Below are 16,135 nucleotides of genomic sequence, written 5' to 3'. Positions count from 1 at the left end.
ATTAGAATTGATAATGACCTTTTGAGAAAACCGGAAGTACACACAAAATCAAGACAAAGTCTACAAAGCATGAAAGAGCGTTCCGTGTACACAAAGAATACATGAAAATTATGCCATTTGCAGTGTTTTAACTTGGCTTACCATAACCATGGATGATTCCGATCGAAGGCGATTGTGGATTGGTAATTTAGATGAAAGAATTACCGAGTAAGTTATGATGACATGCATGCATGTGTTCTGTAAAGCTTAACTAACTTTCCATAATATTGAAATGCCCTGAGCCTACGGTAGTTCTAGTAACTATAACTCAGCATACTGAGTTATAGGGCACTCTATTCATATCTGTACCACAAATAAGAAACATCACAATATGTGGGCTCATTTTGGGCTCCAAGGATGTAGACGAGGAACTCTCAAGGACAGTTTTGGCCCCGGTTTTGGCCTGCATGGATGATTTTAATCCCCATTGTACCAGAGTTTGGGCGTACATGGATGATTTTAATCCCATTATACTATACTACCATACCAAAGTTGAGATAATTGATCTACATTGATCTCAACTTTTGGGTGGGTTCAACATCCCCTGAGTTGGCAAAACCTGCAATCTTCATGGAGTAATTTACTTAGTGCAAAAGTGGTCAAAATATTGCTCTGCAAAATTGCTTTATTTTCATGATTTGGATTTATCATATTGAGCAGCATTCTACTTGTGATGTTTCTACACTGTGTAGAGAGGGTCTACAGCATCTCTGAGGTAAAACTGACAAATACAAGGTATATTTCTTGATGCTTGAAGTTTGTTTTTCTTAAACGTACAGTGCATCCCTATGTACCGCTGCAAGACTTCAGGTCCGTAGATGTCATTATGTTTATGATAAAGACTGAAGTCTTGCTGGCAAGACTAGAGCCTACGGTAGATACAGACTTTAAGGTACATATTTCGAGGTGCATAACAGACACAAAATTTGTGTCATAACAAACACCAAATTGGTGTCGATGACCTGACATGCATGCATTCTTTTGTGATGGTCTTTCAATTTGTGCGGAGTGTCCTTGGCATACTTGACTATGCTTCAGTGGTCATGAAAGGATTCAATAGATAACCTCTGCCCCACTAATCCCCAGCTATTGTCTGAAATTGCACCTCGGAAGATATATTATAACAACTCAGTCCCTCAAATGATAGTCATATAACGACCAAAAGATAAATGACTGACTATCATTGAGGACTGAGTTCCGCAGTCTAAGCCTACGGGTGTCTCCCTATCTTTTTCAGGCTTTACCTTTTTCTTGTGTATGAAACTTTCATCAAAATGCAATGACTTCGGCGATGCAATTTTGCGTCGCCTTCGACCTGACATTGCCTGACGAACGGACATTGACCCAGGAGAGTTTGTTGACTTGTTTACTTGCTGTACTTGCACAAGGCGCACATTCCTGATGATTTGCGTATTTTCGGACTTTCATAAATGAAACCCAAATTATTCCTTTTGTTAATTAATTGACGCTAATTGCATATTAATTGTCCCATTACATCTCTTCCTCGTCATTGTGGATGCGTCTGCATTTGTGGTATGCATTATGCAGCGGAAGGTAGACGCATTTCTGCAATGGGGACGGAGAGTGCTAGATGCGGCGACTATGTCGACGCACTTTTCGTCGCACTTTTACGTCGCCGCTTCCCTGATTGGTCGGTGCTGTTGCTGGGTCGACTGGCATGTGAGAGGAGCGTGCCATGAGCGTGCGCGTGGGCCAGTCATCCAATGCACCTTCACTTATGATTTGGAGCTTGTTGAGTTAACACGTACCTTTGTTTCTGTGCAAAGACGGCTTGACCATTTGTTTAGAGACATGACTTTCAATATAAGTGGCAGTCTCTGTATGGTTAGGATTCGTGTTTTACTAATAAATCGTTTTATTTTGTGATTGTACTTCCATTGTCGTTTTGCTCCATGTTTTCTGTTCTCTGAGTTATTTATCAGGAAATCATGCATCTTCCATATATACCACACCCTGAGTAAATCATTACAATATTAATTTACCTTGTAAAGTTAATTTTTTATTACTTCCGTGGTCCGGGTACGCGCTGGTGAATTGCGATCGCGTAGAAGTGACAAGGTCGCCTACAACGCGCCGCGCCGACGACCAATGGGTTAACCGGCTTGTTATCAAGTGCGTTGATCAGCTAATTAGCGTGATTGTTTACTTTATTTCTTCTGTGTTTACGCTCGTCTACGCTTGGCGCACAGCTTGAGCTTGGACCACGGAAGTAATAAAAAATTAACTTTAGTACAGAGTGTGATCGGAATCCGTCCCTCACGTGAGGGACGGACATCAATACTAATTAATTGCTGTGTTTAATTAACTCTTGTTAAAATGTATTCCTTCAACTCAAGTTAAATATCTCAAAGGTTAATATATGACAGGATTCAACTTCAAGCTTTGACTTACTTTTTTTGGCCAGAATGGTGAAAACATAAAGTGAAAGATATCCTACTTAACATGTTAAAGGAACATTTTCTAGGGTGAAATTTTGTGTAGAAACTGAATCTGACATATAAAATACATAATAATCAACTTGAAAATGTTCCCTATAGCACCGTACAGGCATATTTCCGCCCGAAATCCTCAAATATGAGTGAAAATTTGCTCTAAAAAAAGTAAGTCCTTCAAAATGGGGATACTTGGGGCTAAATAAACATAAACTTGCTCTAGAGGGAGGTATTGGCAAGAGCAAGTTTGTGTTTGTTTAGCCTTAAACCTCCCAGTTTTGAAGGACTTATTTTTTTTAGAGAATCCATTAATTTTTTCACGCATCAAAATTCTTAGGGGTGGGGGTAGCATATTGCAAGTTATTTTCTTTTCTGTAAATGAAGCTTACCGGTACTTATTTATTATATTACCATTTAGCTATTGAAATACTGAGCAAAAAGACACTTAAAGCATTCCTATAGCTCATACCATTGTGGAGATATGGCCTTTTCAAATAGAAATGAGGCGAATATCGTACTTTTTTCCAAATCAATTGTCACCCGAACGCTCAAGTTTCTACTGCTGCTACGAAAATAAAGAAATATGTTGATCCCATTCAATGCTTTTAATATCACAATTGTACCCTTGTGACACAAATAGTATAGAAAAATAGGCCCTATTTAATAGGATTCATGTTCATACAATCACAGGAAATCTGCAAGTCAATTTTTTTGTCACCCCAAAATGGCTATTTTCGGCCAAAATCGGACATAAAATTGAATTTTTCTTGAAATCTATAAAAGATAGGGAGTTTTAAGTGTCAGAATCTGAAACTACATGATATTTTACCCTTGGAAACATATAAACAATCAAGAATTTTTATTGTTTTCACCCCTAAATAATTTTTTCACACTTTTGTCCGCCAAATGTAAGTCAAAGCTTGAACGCTGTCATATAACCCTTCAACCAATAGTTATATCATGCATGAAAATGTTGCCACATGTGCATCAATTACTTCACTATACAAAATTCTCATGTGTGAGGGACGGAAATCAATAGAATAAGCAATCACCACCATTAGTTACATCTTCAAGCTTTCTATTGAAACTTATTCACATGTTTAATCAATATATACTTTTCATGAAAGAATATTGTTCCATCTCTCCAAAAATTAAAAAATTTGACTCAGTTTGTTTTCAAGGCGTCTAAGAAGTGGGTCCAAAGTTTATGTGAGGGACGGACATTTTCTATGTGAGGGACGGACAAAATGTTAACAAAATTTCAAATTTGGCAAGATTTCTCCAAATCCACCACTAATGCTATCCTTGACATCTAAATGAAATGCAGTTGTCAAAATAATTTAAGTTCAGTGGAAATATCATATGATTATACCCCCCTAAATACTTGTGTGAGGGACGGACAGCTTGTCTGTGAGGGATGGACATATGATGGCTTAAATATCTTATTCAGTGTGTATTTCACTTTTAATTTCAAATTACACAGAAGTTTTACTTCATGCTGTTTGTTTTCAATACGCAATTGTAGTTTTACTGATAAAGAAGCAGTAATTTACAATAATATTAATTTTAATAAGTTGGTGTAAGGGACGGACAGGCCCCTCTTTTTTAGCAACAGGACCTTCAATTCCAAATATTTGGGAGCATGACCTTCTGGGATTGGCCTGAATTTGTTTTAGACAGACTCTCTGACTGGGTGGAAGAATTGGGTTTAATATTTAGTGGCCAAATATTTTCACTCAACATACATTGGTACCTGTACATCCAAAATCAGTTGGTGTGAGGTACGGACATGTCGGTCCCTTAATTAATTAAGGACTAATAACTCTTAGATTTAAAGATTGGTAATTTTAGTTTCTTTATCTCTAGTAAGGTGAGCACTAATATTGATAGATAGGGTGTATGCTATTTTAATTCCTTAGAATATTTCTCAGAGAAACAACTTTTTTGGATTTTTATCCGTGAGGGACGGACAAAATTTCTAGCATTCACCTTCCATGACCTCCAACTCTCTTCTGAAAGACATCTAATTAAAAATCTCATTTAGTCATGGTGCTGGGTGCGTTCGGGTGTGCTGGCAACCGTCGAGTCGACGCACATATAAATTTCAGGGGCAGGCAATTTGATCGGGGATATTCCATTGAGTCAGAGGGGAAGGGGTACTACATGTATATTGGTTTTAACAGTATTATTTTTTTAAACAATAATTAATAATGTACATTTTGAAATGTGAATAAAATATAAATCTAATAAGCTACATGTATTTATTAAATAAATTGATGAAAACATGAACGGTGAACACCCTAGCAGAAATTCTATACAGCAAGAAGTGTATCAAAAGTGTATCAAAGTGTATTAAAACTGTATCAAACAGCAATTTAATACAGTTTTGATATACAAAGGGTGTATTGAAAATGTATCAACTGAAAATATAAGGTATCAAAACTGTATCAAATACCACCTAACTGTATCAAAAATGTATCAAAAGTGTATCAAATTTGAACTTAGTTAATTTTGGCCATGCTTGTGGTGTATCAAAAGTGTATCAAATTGAACTTTGCAGTTTTTCAGTGTATGTAAAGTGTATCAAAGTGAACTTTTTGGTGCTAGATGTATATCAAAAGTGTATCAAATTGGACTTAGTCAAATTCTGGCTGCATACAGTATATCAAAAGTGTATTAAATTGGACTTTGCCTGTTTTTTAGTGTATGTAAAAAGTGTATCAAATTGAACTTAGTTAATTTTTGGTGTCTAGAGGTATATCAAAAGTGTATCAAATTGGACTTAGTCAAATTCTGGCTGCATACAGTGTATCAAAAGTGTATTAAATTGGACTTTGCCTGTTTTTTAGTGTATCAAAAGCGTATCAAATTGGACTTTGCAGTTTTTCAGTGTATGTAAAGTGTATCAAAGTGAACTTTTTGGTGCTAGATGTATATCAAAAGTGTATCAAATTGGACTTAGTCAAATTCTGGCTGCATACAGTATATCAAAAGTGTATTAAATTGGACTTTGCCTGTTTTTTAGTGTATGTAAAGTGTATCAAATTGAACTTAGTTAATTTTTGGTGTCTAGAGGTATATCAAAAGTGTATCAAATTGGACTTAGTCAAATTCTGGCTGCATACAGTGTATCAAAAGTGTATTAAATTGGACTTTGCCTGTTTTTAGTGTATCAAAAGCGTATTAAATTGGACTTAGTTTATTTTGGGTGGCTAGGGTATATCAAAAGTGTATCAAATTGGGCTTTCATAAACTGACCTTTTGTAGTGTATCAAAACTGTATCAATAACTGATCACATGTCTAGATAATGACTCATCATTTTCAAATTTGCCCATGTGGCATGTATGCAGTTAACACCAGGATTTGCATTTGGAAATGTACTGTATTTTAGAGCAAATTATGGTGTTTTATTTATCATGATGACGATACAAACATGCTTGTAGACTGCACATTAGGTTACAATGTAGTTGTAATCAGGGACTGTGATTAAAGAGGAAATATCTGATTTTGTTCTGATAAGGTAAGCTTACTATATATTATATATAGGGCCTCAATGTATATGTATTAAGCATGAATATAGCACATGCCTGTATAGTAGATGTTATTGGTAGCCTTTTTGTCTCTTTATTGAGGGTAACAACTTCAGTGACAAGCACTGCATTCCAAGCAGGCCTTCTGATGTATGTATGTTCCATTTTGGTTGGGTTTTGCTTTTTTTGCAAGACTTTCTCACACATTTATCCTATTATGTTGTAATTTTGAACGTTGATAGGGAAAGTGCATTGAGCTGCTCCGTGATGGGGGAAAGTGCTAGAGGTCAGCATTAGCAGTAGAGGGCAGTGTTGAATTTGAGCTTGATTAGACTAATTTCAAAATTTGACCTTTGACCCCTTCACTTTGGGGTCATTAATGTTTGCAAATATGTTTAGATCATGTACGGATAATTCTTGTTGAATTTGAGCTTGATTGGACCAATTTTGAAATTTGAAAAACTGTATCAAAAGTGTATAAAAAACTGTATCAAAAGTGTATCAAAACTGTATCAAAAGTGTATCTGTATCAAAAGTGTATAAAAAAACTGTATCAAAAGTGTATCAAAAAACTATCAAAAGTGTATCAAAAAACTATCAAAAGTGTATAAAAACTGTATCAAAAGTGTATCAAAAACTATATCAAAGGTGTATCAAATGGCATGTATCAAAAATAGGGCGGTCCAGCTGGCCAGCATTAGAATTGGAACGCTGATTTGATAGTGACATATTTGATACACTTTTGATATAATTATGTATAAAATGTGTATAAAATGAAAGGATAAGAATTTCAATGCTAATTTGATAGTTTAAATTGGCACGCTGATTTCATACAGTGACATATTTGATACACTTTTGATATAATTATGTATGAAATGTGTATGAAATGAAAGGATCAAAATTTCAACGCTAATTTGATAGTTTAAATTGGAACGCTGATTTGATACAGTAACATATTCGATACACTTCTGATATAAATTATGTATGAAATGTGTATGAAATGAAAGGATAAAATTTCAACGCTAATTTGATACAGTTTAAATTGGAACCCTGATTTGATACAGTTACATATTTCATACACTTTTGATATAATTATGTATGAAATGTGTATGAAATGAAAGGATAAAAATTTCAACGCTAATTTGATACAGTTTAAATTGGAACCCTCATTTGATACAGTAACATATTCGATACACTTTTGATATAAATTATGTATGAAATGTGTATGAAATGAAAGGATAAAAATTTGAGCATAAATTTGATACAGTTTAAATTGGAACCCTGATTTGATACAGTTACATATTTCATACACTTTTGATATAATTATGTATGAAATGTGTATGAAATGAAAGGATAAAAATTTGAACGCAAATTTGATACAGTTTAAATTGGAACCCTCATTTGATACAGTAACATATTCGATACACTTTTGATATAAATTATGTATGAAATGTGTATGAAATGAAAGGATAAAAATTTGAACATAAATTTGATACAGTTTAAATTGGAACCCTGATTTGATACAGTTACATATTTCATACACTTTTGATATAATTATGTATGAAATGTGTATGAAATGAAAGGATAAAAATTTGAGCATAAATTTGATACAGTTTAAATTGGAACCCTCATTTGATACAGTAACATATTCGATACACTTTTGATATAAATTATGTATGAAATGTGTATGAAATGAAAGGATAAAAATTTGAACGCAAATTTGATACAGTTTAAATTGGAACCCTCATTTGATACAGTAACATATTCGATACACTTTTGATATAAATTATGTATGAAATGTGTATGAAATGAAAGGATAAAAATTTGAACGCTAATTTGATACAGTTTAAATTGGAACCCTGATTTGATACAGTAACATATTCGATACACTTTTGATATAAATTATGTATGAAATGTGTATGAAATGAAAGGATAAAAATTTCAACGCTAATTTGATACAGTTTAAATTGGAACCCTCATTTGATACAGTAACATATTCAATACACTTTTGATATAAATTATGTATGAAATGTGTATGAAATGAAAGGATAAAAATTTCAACGAAAATTTGATACAGTTTAAATTGGAACCCTCATTTGATACAGTAACATATTCGATACACTTTTGATATAAATTATGTATGAAATGTGTATGAAATGAAAGGATAAAAATTTCAATGCTAATTTGATACAGTTTAAATTGGAACCCTCATTTGATACAGTAACATATTCAATACACTTTTGATATAAATTATGAATGAAATGTGTATGAAATGAAAGGATAAAAATTTCAATGCTAATTTGATACAGTTTAAATTGGAACCCTCATTTGATACAGTAACATATTCGATACACTTTTGATATAAATTATGTATGAAATGTGTATGAAATGAAAGGATAAAAATTTGAACGCTAATTTGATACAGTTTAAATTGGAACCCTGATTTGATACAGTAACATATTCGATACACTTTTGATATAAATTATGTATGAAATGTGTATGAAATGAAAGGATAAAAATTTCAACGCTAATTTGATACAGTTTAAATTGGAACCCTCATTTGATACAGTAACATATTCAATACACTTTTGATATAAATTATGTATGAAATGTGTATGAAATGAAAGGATAAAAATTTCAACGAAAATTTGATACAGTTTAAATTGGAACCCTCATTTGATACAGTAACATATTCGATACACTTTTGATATAAATTATGTATGAAATGTGTATGAAATGAAAGGATAAAAATTTCAATGCTAATTTGATACAGTTTAAATTGGAACCCTCATTTGATACAGTAACATATTCAATACACTTTTGATATAAATTATGAATGAAATGTGTATGAAATGAAAGGATAAAAATTTGAACGCTAATTTGATACAGTTTAAATTGGAACCCTGATTTGATACAGTTACTTATTTGATACACTTTTGATATAATTATGTATCAAATATGTATGAAATGAAAGGATACATTTCATTTGATACTTTTTGATACATTATCTTGGCATTTGATACACTTTTGATATGTATAAAATGTGTATGCAATGTTAATTTGATACAGTTTTGATACATAAAAGTGTATGAAATGAGGGTTCCAATTCAAAGCCTTTTATTTCATACATTTTTCATAAAGTGGTGTATCAAAAGTGTATCAAATTTCAGCCAGGGCATCATTCACATGGTAATCAAACTAAATATCTGTGAAAGTGAAACATTCTGTAATTTCTGTTGTTTGTAGTCCATTCTCCATACTCTCCAAACACATCTCTATCGAAAGCTTTTGATGCGTGCGCCTGCACATGGCAGCATGTGCTATCAATGTTTGATGTAAATGGACATGATTTTGAAGGAAATAAGTAACACTACTCCCAACTGTATCTTCACATTTTAGAGATAGTGCTGTACAACAAGAGCAATATACAGAATGTCATCCCAGACACACGCCTTTAGGTACATAATATTCTTTGGAGCGGAGGACACCAAAATCGTCCAAATTGTTGTTTTATGACCTTAGACATTCTTTTGTGGAAAGTGGACATGGTCTTTCAATTCATGCGGAGTGCAAGTTTTTCTTTTACATTACAGTATTTTGAGCAAATTCACAAGTTTTCAACTGATCTTTTAATGCAGATTCAACTTGCTGAAAATACTGCGTCGTTATGGAGATATAGCCCAGTTTGACTTTCTATTCCATAAAACTGGTCCAAATCAAGGGAAGCCAAGAGGGTACTGCTTTGTTAGCTATAAGACAAAAGAGGTAAGATTGATTAATTTAGGATTAGCATTAAGCTGAATTTATACTCGATCGCTTTTGCAGCAAGCGATTCGCACGCATGATCAGTGTTTACTTCCGTTTTCAGAGCGTTAAGCCAATCAATCAACAAATCGCTGAGGCAAAAACAATGTCGCTTTTGCAAGTTGAAGAAATATCAACTTCAGAGCGATGATGCTTGACACGGTTGTCCTTTCCTTGGTGGCTATTGCTAATAATAGTAGAACTGAACTGTATGACGGCAATGGGATATGATATAATTTGGTGACATTGACTAATTGTTATTCAAAATGAAGCAGCAAAATTATTTTCCAATTTTAAAACTTTTTATGTTGTGAATTTGTAAATCTCTTCACTATAAGCCTAATGTCAGAGAATAGAAGTTTAATTCCAATATTTGCCCACCATTATTTTGCATATTTTTGCAGAAAAGTAATCATAAAATTTACAGACTTGCCACAAGTATACTGTGTGAAGTTTGTAAGGGTGTTACTTTATAGATGTAGAATTATGATAATTACATACATGTATTGGTAGTTGAATTTAGCTGCGGCTGTCTACATGAAGAACTTATCTAATAAAATGGACCAATTTAACAACATAATCAGCTATTTAAAGTTCTTGTCAAGACCAAAGAAAAAACTTTTTCTGCTCACAGTTTCGCTAGAAACTTTTTGGTACTGCTGATAGGAATACACAATTTTGGAGAAATAAAAAAATCACCAATAAATTCCAATTTTGTAATTGTATCCAATGCTCTTATTGTATTCTTTGTAGGAAGCTGAGCATGCTATGCATAGTCTAGATGGCAAGATGGCATTGAGTAAAAAGCTTTTTGTAAAATGGGCTCATTCACAACAGCAGGTAAGCAGTGTTATATTCCTCTATCTGGTTGAGTCCAGCAGCTTTATTAGCAGGTCAAATTATCCCCAATCATGTGAATTGGGCCCAAAGTGGTAAGTGGCTGAGTGTATAATCAGTATTATTATTATTAGAAACCTGATTAAACCAACCATGGACCCAGGATTTGAAAGCAGCTGGGGTCTGAGAGGTTAAAAGTGGCTGAAAATAGGGTGATATACATGGCTGGACTTATACACCCAACCACACCCCTCTGGCATATACTTTTGTTGTCTGGCCTGTAATATTCCAAGTTAAATTACTAGACTGACTGGCGTGAGACATTTTGACAAGTACCAATAGTATTGGTAATTTCAATTTGTTATTATGGTAATGAATAATGATATGGTATTGGCATAAATAGGTCCCACATGTCAACCCCAAGAATCATTATTAATAACATACTGCCATGTTCAGAAGCTAACCTTTTCAAAACTTATATTTTCAATTTATCTCTCAGATTGCCCAAACTAAGCAATAATGAAACTCATACTGTGTATATGGCCATGTGCCGCTAATTTTTCTCTAGACCAAATTTGGGCTTGTCAAATTAGCAGAATGTTTCCAAATATGCCAGGGACGTTCCCCCTTCATAAGTCTGCCACTGAAAACTATTGGTTCAGATATCTTCCTTGTCAACCAGCACCTCTGAAAATTAATATGTTACTCACATGATTTGAATGTTTTTATAGAGATATAGTACACAGTGTCATCGCCCCGATATCTTCATGGCAGAAAATGCCATGGTAGGTTGAATCCACAGCCACGCATGGCCACCTGTTTAATAGTTTTTTAAATGCATAGTGGGCTGAAGGACATCCGACTGAGGCTAATGACATTAGCCTGCGGTCAGCGAGCATACATTCGCCATTGTCATTTGCTTATAGATTGCCTCTACGATAGTCTCCTACACAGCCAGTTTGTGTCAGTCGGTCTGACACTGGTCGATCCTGTATGTTTGTGATAGCCACATACAGTCTGGCCCTAGACTACATGTACCTCCACGAGGGTCTACGCTGCGCTATTTAAAATCTTGAATTTTGGTCACTTTTTCAGCTCAAGACGCAAGCTACTCTCTCAAAGCGCAAACTAACGACTATCATATCTGTTCAAAATATATATTCAAGTGCAAGGAACCACATCTGGTTTCTTTATACTAAAATCATTTACGGAGATATTCATCATTTTCCACCCCGGTATCCAAAGATTTATCGTCTGAATATCAATCGTGCATAGCACATTTACGTGTATCGATCCCGTGTATTCATTTCAGTGTCTCTGCTTGTATAATGTAATTATTAACCGGGCGATGTCGGTGTGTAGTATGTATCTATGCATTTCAAATTTGGGTGTTTGGTTGTTGTCCAACAGGGATTTGATAGTACAGTGAGTACAACAGAAGGTGATTCAAGCATCAGTATGAAAGCAGACAAACTACCAAGTAGTTTTGGAGGACATCAATCACAACCTGGCAGTTCAAATACCAAGAAAACTGCAGCTCAACAGAGGTAGGTTTTTTTGTTGAAACTGTGTATTGTTAAGCTAAATAGAGACAGAGTTGCAATTGCACTACAAGTCTGGTGTAATTATTGGTTTGTGTGTGTTCATTATCAGGGCCTAGATTTGGTGCCAGTTTGCGGGAATCAAAAACCATCTGAGTCACTTCACTTACTGCATGATTCTATGAAAGAAATTGATTCTTGCAAAAAATGTTACGAGAATCATTACGAGAATCGATTCGGTGATTCTCATTGAATCCGAGGCCCTGATTATAGCCAAATATTGCAGGGCTGTCAACTATTCGGAATTGCTAGGCACGAGATATTGTCGAACCCGGATGGAAATATATTTTGCCGACTAAAATTGGACAAAATATTTTGCTCTAACAAATTTTGGCAATGCGTGAGATTTTACAACCTTGGCATGAGAGCGTGAGAAAGTGCCCAAATATATGAAACTGCATGAGACTGGCACCAAATGTGTGAGAGTTGGCAGCCCTGAATATTGTAGACAGTGGGGAAGTAATGAAAGCCTTTATCCAATTTATTTGTGGTGGATTGTTTTTGCAAATGTTCTTATTCTCAGAAAGACAGTACAAGCTGAAATGATCAAAATCAAGGGACTTTCAGTTTTGGTGAAATGTTTGTGCTAAGTGCCTCCCCCACAAAAGGATGCCCTCATTGGTACAGAAAGAATGAACTTTTAAATCAGCCCATTTTGGATCCTTCCTCCCTCCAACCAGAACAAATGTCTTGTTGCATCAACTTTGGAATTACTCTGAGATGAATTCAGGAATCTTTAATGGAGGGTTTAAGATTACATCAAAGATGAACAGGGTTGTAGCTAGCCAAATTTTAGTGTCGGCTAAAATTAAGAGAAAATTGAATCAGAATGCCAATTTCTTGACAGTAATGGGATTTGACAGCTGTTTTGAGGACAATTTGTCATTTTAGTGCTGGCTGGCAATACCTATAATTCCCTTGTTTCTTATATAGCGCAGTACAATATAATATCTCAAAGCGCTTTACAATAAACATGATAATAACACATTATACAAATTTATACATGGAAAGCAAATATATAAATTACACTGGTTAAAAACTATGCACATATAAAACCAATTAACATGATTAAGAACAAGATTAAAACCTATACCAAAACACTGCATAAGCTAACATTGCACATTTAACGAGCGCAAGTACACTGAAACAAACCAAAAATAATTATGTGCAAGGTAAAGCTTAAGTAAACATTTAAAAATACAACATAATTACACAGGAAAAATACAGTATCGAAACGCAGGGAACCAAACTGCGGGGGCAAAGACAATTAAAAAGTCGAAACGCACCGCAGGATCATAAATAAAGACCAAAAAAAAAGGCTCCTATGAATTATTAAAAGCAATTTTGAACAAATGTGTTTTGAGCTGACTTTTGAAGTGTGCAAGAGATGAAGATGATTTAATGTGAGCCGGCAGTTTGTTCCACAGAAGGGGTGCAGCATTACAGAAAGCCCGCTCGCCATAAAATTGAGTTTTACCCCTTGCTGGTAGACGGAGAAGGTTTTGTGAAGCAGAGCGCAGAGATCGGCCAGGATTGTATGTGATTAAAAGATCGGCAATATAAGATGGAGCAAGACCATTTATAGCTTTAAAAGTGATAAGCAATACCTTGAACTCAATACGGTACACAACAGGGAGCCAGTGGAGATCGAAAAGCACTGGCGTAATGTGATCGCGATATTTGACCCTTGACACCAATCTAGCCGCAGAATTTTGAATTCGCTGCAGCTTGGCAATGTCACACTGAGGAAGACCAAATAAAAGACTATTACAGCAATCCAATCGCGAAGACACGAAAGCATGAACTAACCGTTCTGTTGCGTTTTGGTCAAGATATTTGCGAATCTTACCTATCCTATAAATGGCGAAGGAGGCAGCTTTAGACACATTTTTAAGGTGATCTTTCATATCAAGGCTCTCATCAATGACCACACCAAGATCACGCGCTGCTTAATTAAGATGGATTGTAAATTAAGAGCATGTACATGTGCACAGAATTTCTTGTGTCCTGTCTTTCCCTTTGAAAATGTGTACATCACGTACATCAATGTACTTCAACATGTGTATTTTTTCCTTGTTTTCACTGTACTCTACAGCACACAGGCAAAGATACGAGCCATTGAAGCCAAGCTGAAACAGATGGAGCGATCCGGTGAGGATTTTAATGTTGTTCCTGTGTATAAACAAAGAACTAACAATGCTTCCTCAGGTGGGAAGTCAAAAGGAAAACATGACAATTCAAGACACAAGCCATATAATAAAAGGTAACACAGGCTTTGGTAATGGACTGATGGTAGAACATTCAAACAAAATGTGCAATATTGGAATGGAGAAAACAATGTGTGTCTGTCAGCACAGGTAACAGTGTGCAGCTGTGACAAGGAGTTGCAATTTTTTTTCTCTATATCTGGATATATTTCCTACATAGCATTTAAAGTGATTTTGTTAGTTGCATAAACTCAACATAATACATGTACATAAGGTAGCTTAAGTTTGTTCGGTTTATAAAAGGCGGAAATTATTCAGCTTTTGTTACTGCGAACATCAATAAAGTTCCAACTCGCGCTCGCGTAAATTCACATTAAGCATGTGAAAGTCACGCATTACGCAACACACACCTAGCATAAGCACTGCGCCCAAGAGCGGTCATGAGTCTTATTTTTTCCACCTGATATAAGCCGAACAAACTTCAGCAGATGGTTCTTCAAAGAGCAGTTTTGAATCAGTTCTAGTGAGCTTTTGCAATCCATTTAACAGTTCTTCACAAAGCTGTCTAACTAATGAAGCATGGCAAATGATTGTAATGCTGCAAGCTAAGATTGAGAATTTTCAGTTTAAAAACTGAATTCAGTTTTTTTTATAGTCAAAATGTCCGCAACTTTATTTAATTTCAGCCTGTTTTTGGTACTTTTTGCCCAATTTCACGCGCATTTTCAGTTTTTTTTTAGGAAAGTGCAGTCTCTTGTCTTAGACAGCTGGGCTTTAGCCATAGACAGTAGTGCTCTCTACAGTGTCTATGCTTTGGCTGAGGAGGGCAAGGAAACCATGATGCATTATGTACTTGTGTGGCCGTAAGTCATACATTCTTCCAAGATGAGGCCAAATCAATTTAATAATTGTGGGCAAGCAAACTATTAATTTTTAGTGGCCTGACTGCAAGATGGTTTTCTAGTTCATGTACTTGACAGTTCTTAATTTGTCAATGAAAATCTGAAAGTCATGCAAGAGTGTTCTACCATATTGTAGCCAAAATATAGGAATACTAAGGATGTAGCACAGGGCCTTGCCATAATTAATATGAAGATACTCTTCATTCTCAGGGGTGCATCAGCAGGGTAGTGTGTTTGTATGCACAGTGGAATAGGTGTGCACATTGACAAGATAAAATCACCCATATTCCTGGCAAGAGGTTCTGGTGTATACACAGTGCAATATTCTAAAAGTACTCGGGTATATTGTAACTAAGCATATATCCAAAACTTACCATTTGGGAATGTGCTGTCAAAAATGTAGCACACAGTTTGGAAAACTTTAGCTACTGAACATGCTGAAGTGAAATATGTAAGTTGCTTTGAATCATGATAAACACAGCCAAAAAAGAAAGTCTCCAGTAGTTCCATCACTATTTAATCAGATTCGGATGAGTTTATGGCAAAATAATTTATATAATAATTTTCTATACACTTTCCTGCGAAGATTGATACCAAATTTGATATCAAAGTTTAATCATCATGAGCAAAGAAGCCGTTGTTTGGAAATTCGTGCAATTTTAAAAATGACAAATTACTGAATTGACCACGCAAAAATCAATGCATGGTATCAGCTTATTATGTGGCCTGAAGCATGCCCGTACAGGAATCATTGTACCCTT

General features: G+C 34.9%; 1 protein-coding gene across 1 annotated transcript; it reads left to right on the top strand.

The window, feature by feature from the left end:
* The first annotated feature begins 27 nt into the window (after positions 1 to 27).
* Positions 28 to 15,077, top strand: LOC140156063 (probable RNA-binding protein 18). The gene is made up of 5 exons (XM_072179181.1): positions 28 to 207; positions 9,662 to 9,788; positions 10,581 to 10,667; positions 12,075 to 12,211; positions 14,361 to 15,077. Exons 1-5 carry the CDS (start codon positions 149 to 151, stop codon positions 14,530 to 14,532), a joined length of 582 nt encoding a protein of 193 aa, XP_072035282.1. The 5' UTR covers positions 28 to 148; the 3' UTR covers positions 14,533 to 15,077.
* Positions 15,078 to 16,135: the final 1,058 nt, after the last annotated feature.

The sequence above is a fragment of the Amphiura filiformis genome, chromosome 6 (assembly GCF_039555335.1).
Source record: "Amphiura filiformis chromosome 6, Afil_fr2py, whole genome shotgun sequence".
NCBI classification, from domain to species: domain Eukaryota; kingdom Metazoa; phylum Echinodermata; class Ophiuroidea; order Amphilepidida; family Amphiuridae; genus Amphiura; species Amphiura filiformis.
Note: the sequence above shows the minus strand (reverse complement) of the source record. Positions and strands in the feature narration are given on the sequence as shown.

Coding starts and splice junctions, on each gene's coding strand:
- LOC140156063 (XM_072179181.1), top strand. CDS start 149: ATGGATGATTCCGATCGAAGGCGATTGTGGATTGGTAATTTAGATGAA. Junction 208..9,661: donor TTAGATGAAAGAATTACCGA/GTAAGTTATGAT, acceptor CTTTTAATGCAG/ATTCAACTTGCTGAAAATAC. Junction 10,668..12,074: donor GGGCTCATTCACAACAGCAG/GTAAGCAGTGTT, acceptor GTTGTCCAACAG/GGATTTGATAGTACAGTGAG.